The 7,229-nt window shown below is 44.0% G+C and overlaps 1 protein-coding gene across 1 annotated transcript in view; it reads right to left on the minus strand.

Moving 5' to 3' along the window:
- Nucleotides 1-1,243, minus strand: part of LOC104406523 (unconventional myosin-X-like) — a gene marked incomplete at both ends in the record, with an annotated part of 38,547 nt that extends 37,304 nt beyond the window's left edge. Inside the window, one exon of the mRNA XM_010015519.1 lies at nt 1,145-1,243. Coding sequence (XP_010013821.1) covers nt 1,145-1,243 — 99 coding nt within the window. The remainder of the gene's footprint in view (nt 1-1,144) is intronic.
- Between the last annotated feature and the right edge of the window lie 5,986 nt (nt 1,244-7,229).

Here is a 7,229-nt window from a genome sequence, read left to right on the forward strand (position 1 = left end):
GATCTCTCAAAATAAGTTAGTGACTCCCAAAACAAGGCAACTCCTTGAGAAAAGATTTGAGACTAGAGTAACTAAATGGAAAACCTTTGTGTCTACTAGATGAGTTTCTGATTCTGAGAAACAAATCAGACTCCTTAAAAAGGAATAATGATTTGAAATCTAGCCCTTTCAAAGCAAGACTGAAAAATATGAATTTACCACTGACTCTCCACAAACTGGAGTCCTAAATCCCCTTTCCTCCTCTGCCCTCCTTTGTTTGCAGGTAAGAGGCTGAAAAAAAAGTGTCCAATTTTCTGTAACAAAGCAGTTGCCTGCAGAGCAGCATTCACCAACACAGCTGAGCAGATCTAATTGCTCACTGCTGGAGGACACAGTCCTGCAGGTTTCTCAATCCTCCTCCATGCCCAGGCACCAGTTTGACTCACTAAGAACCTCAGTGAAGGCAGTGAATAGTGTTCCCAGGATTAGTGAGCCGAGCTGACTCACTGAGGACATAGATGATTCCCAGAGGTCCCTTCCTACCAACATTACTCCACAAGCACTGCAGAAAGCATGCCAGGGAACCACAAGGCACACAGGGCTGGAAATAGGGCAGGAAAGAGGCTTCCTCTCTCTGGCAGACAGCTCTGCTCTCAGAGGAGCTTAGCTGCCTTGTTGAACTGTGCTGTGCATAGCTGCTGCACTTACACTGCTGACAAAGGGAGCTCACTTACATGTGCCCATGACCCAAAGGGCTGATGGCAAAAGCTGCTGAAGCAGATGGTGGTAAGCACAACAGCCCTTACTTATGGCAGTATGGCTTGCAAGAAGCATACACCAGCAGAAGGGGCTACTTAGTTGGTGCAGCTGCCTCCTTCCTAGGAGCATTTTGCCAATGTAATGTTTTTGCTAGGCTGCTTCAGAGGTGGCACAATAACAATCAGGCAGAGTGAGGCAAGTAGACAAATGAACAGAAGAGAGAGAATGATCTTCTCTTTTTAACGTTTGTTAGGCATTTGGCATGGTTTGTAACAGAACTGGGTCACTTTTCAGACAGAATTGCAGCATTTCAATTGATATATTTCATTTTAATATGAAGGTCATGCGAGAACAAGAACATCTTGAAACTTTGCACAGGCTACAGCCTCATGCAAACTTCACTTACTGTGCCGTAATCTGAGGTGAAGAGCACATTTCCATTGGCACATGAGCCAACAGTGCATGGCTGCAGCTGGTTCTGCTCCCGCAGCCATACCCTGTCACCCTGCAAAAAACAGATCTCCCGTTAGAAAGAACTGGAACCTGCGAGATCAACACACGGAGTGCAAACACCCAAGGAAAGCTGGGGGAAGCTGCGGTATTCAGAGATTACTTCAAAGCTACAGCTGCTTAAAATTTTTAAGCAAGTCCTACTTACATTTTCAGAGAAACTGGTTTTGATTTTTTTTTAACATAACGTGAGAGGAAGAAAAAGCAGTTTTCATGTGGAAATCAGCATAAGAAAACATCAATTTTTATGGAAGAGTCGTGGAAAGATACAAGCGCACAGAATAGTGGGTTCGACTGTCTAAATATTTTCAAGCTTAGGATAGCCGGTCATTAAAAGTCATTCTATAATAATAATAGGAAATGTAAATAAAGCATGTTTACAATTTCATACACCCACACATCATTGTAAGTAAAAATGTTTCCAGAAAGCATCAGCAACAGCTAAGAAGACTTCACAGAGCTTTGCTTGCCTCTCTTGCAAGAATTTGCTTTGGTAAATGACATGACTTGACAGTTTCTCTCACATATATATACATGTATATATATACTCACTGACGTACGTATGATGGCCTTGACGTATACATAGTTTCACACACATTATAACATCTTAAATTACTCAGTGCCTCTTAAGACAACCATGAGCACAAAGGCAGATTTCTGGCAACACATATGCAGGGATCTGCAGGGCAAGCAGATCTGATCTGATAGTCTGCCTACCAAAAAAATGCAGGGGAAATCAGTTTGCTGGATTGGCCTCTTCTGCCCTGCCTGGTGGTGGGACCTGGTACAACAGAAAGAGCAGAAGCACAAAGGCAAATCAGGGAAAGTGTGACCCGCAATTACGCAGAATTAGGCATAATATCACACTGCATTTCAGTTATTGCAGACTAATCTGTTCCATGTCTTCCCATAGAGATCCCATAAACTCTGCTTGGACAGGTATTGAGAAAAAGCCGAAGTGCTGAACTGTTGAGTAATGTTAAGGCCATCCCGCTTTTCATCGATCCGTAGATCTACTTTCTCCCTAATTTGTCTTCTACCCCTAAGTTATTGATTATAAAAGCCTTTCCTATCCTCTTAAACCTGTCAGCACCATTAGCTCTTTGCTTACAGGCTTACTATGTTTGAAGAGATGCCACAGTATTTCTGTATTACATTATACAGAATGTGGAACACTAATCCTATCTTTAGTCACTTTAGATTTATTTTATATTAGTTAGGGTTTTTAAACTACTTTAGTCACTTTAAACACTTTGGTACCCTGGGTTTTCCTTATTGTACAAGATATGTCTATTGGCCACCCTCCAGTCCTCCCAGTAAAGGAACTGGGTTTAATGACACTAAAAAAGGCCTACATAATTCTAGCTTTGCTAATGTGTTCTGTTCTAGAGTTTCCACAGCAGGCAGATTAATTTCACCTCACCAAGTAAATGAAAAGCAGCAGTGCATCTGATCAGTACCTAAACCCAAGGACAGTGTGCAGAGAGCACCCTCATGGCCAGTGAGCAATAGTTTTTCTTATGTTACAGATTCAAGTTTCAAGATCCCAGAGACCTGGTAAGCAATGCACTGAATACAGATTTTGAGGAACTTCATGGTTCTTCAGATTCATGAAGAGGTTTTCACAACATCCTCTTACATTTTCTGAAACTCTTGATGCTTGAGACGAAGTGTCCTGAAGCATCTGGGCAAGACGTTGCTGTTGAGAAATCATCCATTTCCTAAATCACATTATGACTATTCTGCCTAAACATATGGACAGCAACATGCATCAGTAGATGATCTTTATGCTGTCTTCACCAAAGGCTCCTACTATCATCACAGTATAGAGCAAAGTGTCAGAAAATAGCAAAGGTGTGTCTGGAGTTCCCAAAAATGAAAGAAAACCTTCTCTAATACCCACATTCCCAACAGTGCATTCAATGCCTTCAGATACCAGTAATGCAGAAGCACAGAGATGAGAGCCTGCAGGCAAGTGCAGTTTAATCAGGAGCCAGGCCTGCACCCTTCTACACACACTGCACCCCAATGCCATGGCACACACATGCATTAGGAGTGTGTCATGCATTAGGAGTGTGCCATGCTCACAGAGCCTTGCATTGTCTGTCCCTGCAGATCAGGGAGGTCTGGGTTACACACACTTTCCACACTCTGAGCTTGGAAATAAGTTTGGAGATAGAGGCAGTTGATAATCTTACACACAAGAGACACTCCACAGGCATGAACACAGTTACTTATTAGGTACCATTTAGAGAGGAAAAGAGGGGAGATGGACAATGATATCCCCCTGGTGTCTTCAATCCCTAGAAATTATCAGAAAGTCCAGACCAACCCAGACCCTTTTCCCAGCAGAATTCCATGTGCAAAAGTAGTAATACTCTCAAAAGGAGTTATTTTGTACCATATTACACTATTTCCCACAGATTTACGGCAGATCCTTCTGCATGCTGCTAATGAGTAGAAGACAACATGGTGAAACTCCCAGGCGCGTGGCATTTCAGCTGCCCAGAACTACTTACTTCAGTTTACTTTGATGTCATAACTGTTTGTACAACAGCAATTGTCTCTGCCCAGTAGAATAACTGCACCCATTTATGTTGTTTCCAAAAGGAACATCTTGCTGAAACAGCCAGAATAGGAACCACAGAGCAAATAATTATTGTAACTTCTGCCCAGCATAGCCCTCATTTCCTGAAAGGCTGAGTTTGTTTTAGTGCATCTCCTTCCATCAGCCCCTTTTTCTAAACATGAAATTCCCCAAGGAGCCTTGACTAAATACAGAAATAGATGGTGACACTAAAGAGACTGCCCCCACATCATTCTCCTCTCCCCCAGTACAACACATTTCATTGATCAGTTGAAAGGATTAAATTGAGCAGGAAACTTCTGAGGTCTACCAGGCAGCAAGACAGAATTTCCATGGGAGAAGCAAGGGCAGCAAAGCAGAGACCTGCTGGCTTTGGGGGATCCCAGCTCCCACAATGACAAAAGAATCTCTGCTCTCCCAGCACAAGAGTAAAAATCATTCAGTTTTCAAACTGGGATATAGAAGGTCTCACCCACATCCAGAGACAAAACAGTTTAACAAAGTGAAACATCAAGCAATCACTGATTTGAAGAGAACACCTTAAAGATAGCTAAGGAACAGCAGTGATGATTTTGTGTAACCACTTCCATCAAATAAAGCTGGCTGAATACTGATGATACAGTTAACTTGAGCCCCTTATATAACAAGAACAGCTCATCCCCTCCCAATTCTTCTTTTAACTAGAAGTTTATTAGTGGGGTTGTTTTGCTTTTAATTGGAGCAACAACAGCAGATACTGAAAGAATCAAGTAGTCATGTACTGAAGTTCCTGTATCAAGGGTAAGTCACTCGGATGCTAAATGAACTCTCAGAGACCAGCATCCTCATTCCTATGGCCTCACTAACAATATGTCCATGAACTGGCCTTGCCACAAAGTGCATAGCAAAGCACAGTCCTGAAAACTGATCCCATAGCATGGGATTATAATTTAAAAAATAAAGTTGCTTCATATCGAGAGCAGTGTTTCATCAGTACTGCCTCACTCTCACACCATGATGTCTTCCACTGTGGACCCTAAATGCTAAGATGTCACTTTTATTTGTTCACATAAGACCTGGCACTTTGGTATCGTAGACTTTGAAATAAATAACATTTCCTGGTATCCAAGACATCAAGAAAGCAATTGAAGCCATAGATGGGGTTTTTTTGGCCTTCTGTGCCTTTTTTAGCATGACTGATACCAGAAGTTATCTCTTGCATTCACACATCTGCATCTGCATCTCAGCAGATGTAGTATACTTTGTGTCAGCTGGGAAAGAATAAGAGAGATCTTGTGCACTATACCCTAGGGAAGGGGCATAAAGGCAGACAAGCAAAGCACCCACACATTAAAGCAGAGTGCGTAGCCACCAGTGGGTGCACCCTCACCAGCTATCCAGCTACCGAACGTAAAGTAAGCTCCAGAGGACAGACACAGAATTCTGTAGCTGCAGGTGCCTTTGCCTCCCCAGAGCCTCCCAGGCCAGCAGGAGACACATTCAGGGATTGACATGACCAAGCCACTGCTCTGCAACAACCACCCTTTAGAAACAAGTCTTCAGATCTTGTTCTCCTCTTATTTGTGCAGTCTGGATTACCCTTGAATTTTCAGGTTCCCTCAGGATGTCTCTGTCTTCTGGAAACTGTCTCTTCCCAGGCACAAGCGAGAATGAGCTGCCCTAGCTGTACAGCATTTGAGGAGATTTAGCAGTGCTGACTCTCTCTAATAGCACTCACACACCCCATTCCTCCTTGTGCACAAACCTGTGTAACTCCCACAAGTAACACGCTCAGCAGGGGCTACCACTGGGATGGGTGCATCAATTTTCCAGGAGTTATTCGGAGATCAAAAGTGCTTTTTGTTGGAAGGCACCTTCCAACATACAAAACATGCACACAGTTGTCTGCTACTTCTGTTACAGGATGTTTTTGTAAGGTTTTCTTTGTGAAAGAACATGGTTCTCAGCCTCCAGATCTATCTGCAAACACAATACTATAAGAAGCTCCTGCCGTGCTTTGGTTTGGTTTGATCCCCGATCACAGCTCCAGACATCCTGCAAGAGGCAGGGATGCCTCAAAAATGTACACCTGCCCTGTGAGTCCAAGCCAAAAATATTTGTGGGTACTTAAAGCTTTTCAGCTGGAAGTATTACATATATACATACCTTTGTCCCCCTGGCACACTGAAGCTGTTTAATGTGTATTAGGCATCCAAGCCTTGTGTTTTTCCTGGTAATGGATCCATATGGTCCTCGGCTTGGAAGCAACACTCTGCTAAGCCAGCTCTCTTACCAGCCTCAAAAAGCTCTGTGGTTGTAAACCACACAGCAGAGATTGGGCCAGAAAGGCCCTTACAATGCAGACAAAGCCAGGATCAGTTTTCAATAAATGCACTTTTCAACAGATTGATCTAGATGATCATGAATAAGTGATGGGACAGATAGAAAGAGACGTGGCTAATGGATACTAGATTGGTGGGAAGGAGGAGTCCCTGATACCCCAGGCCCATACGGGAAGGAACTGAAGGTTTTCTGATGTCAAACTGAGATGAAGTCATACAGACAGTGCCTGGGTTATATCTGATGAGTAAATCCTACTGGAAGGGAGGGGGTAGTCCAGGAGGCCACAGGTAAGATAGAAGCAACAACAGCTGAGCTGGCAGCAGCCAACATAGAGAAGCTGGAAAGAGGGACAATACCTGCAAGAGCAGCAGCAGAGGTAACAGAAACAAGAGCAGAATTCTTGTGAAACACAAGGATGACACACTGCAGAGCAAAAAGGGACTGGATTGCACCTGGGAAAATCCCATGGTTCCCACATTCATGGTAGCCCACTGTGTCTAGGCAGCCCCTGCAAGCCAGTGCGGCTCACAGAGCTGAGCACAAAGCTGCAGCCGGGTGTCCTGCAGCTCCAGAGCTGCAACCCAGGCTAAGTCCATGACTCAAACTAGTTCTGCCAATTAGCAGCCCCATTCCGTACTAATTAAGGAGCAAAGCCCTCAGTCTGCCAGCAGCTCTGCAGAATAGCAATATCAGGAAAAGGTTTGTGCATTTTAAATCATCTAAGAGCAGTTTGTTACTTCTGGTCACTGATATATATGCACGGCTTCCCACCCCTCTTTGCCTCCCCCTCCCATCTGCTCTGTTCCTCTCTCCTCCCCCAGTTTGGCTGCTGCACAGCTTCCCTTCTCCCCACTCTTTCTGCACATCTCCCAACTTCAGATATCCTCCAGGAAATGCCTAGTCCTTGAAGGTAGTTCTTGATCTCAAAGGAAGAACTACCCACTACAGCAACCGCCCCAGCTCCTTGCCCTGAGAGTGGAGGGAGTGAACTCCCAACTGTTTCCACATGCTTCAAGGCTGTCCTTCAAGGCTAGGCAGGTGTGCATCCCTTCCAGACTTTACTGCAAGCTCT

Source organism: Nestor notabilis, unplaced genomic scaffold (assembly GCF_000696875.1).
Source record: "Nestor notabilis isolate BGI_N333 unplaced genomic scaffold, ASM69687v1 scaffold12375, whole genome shotgun sequence".
NCBI classification, from domain to species: Eukaryota; Metazoa; Chordata; class Aves; order Psittaciformes; family Psittacidae; genus Nestor; species Nestor notabilis.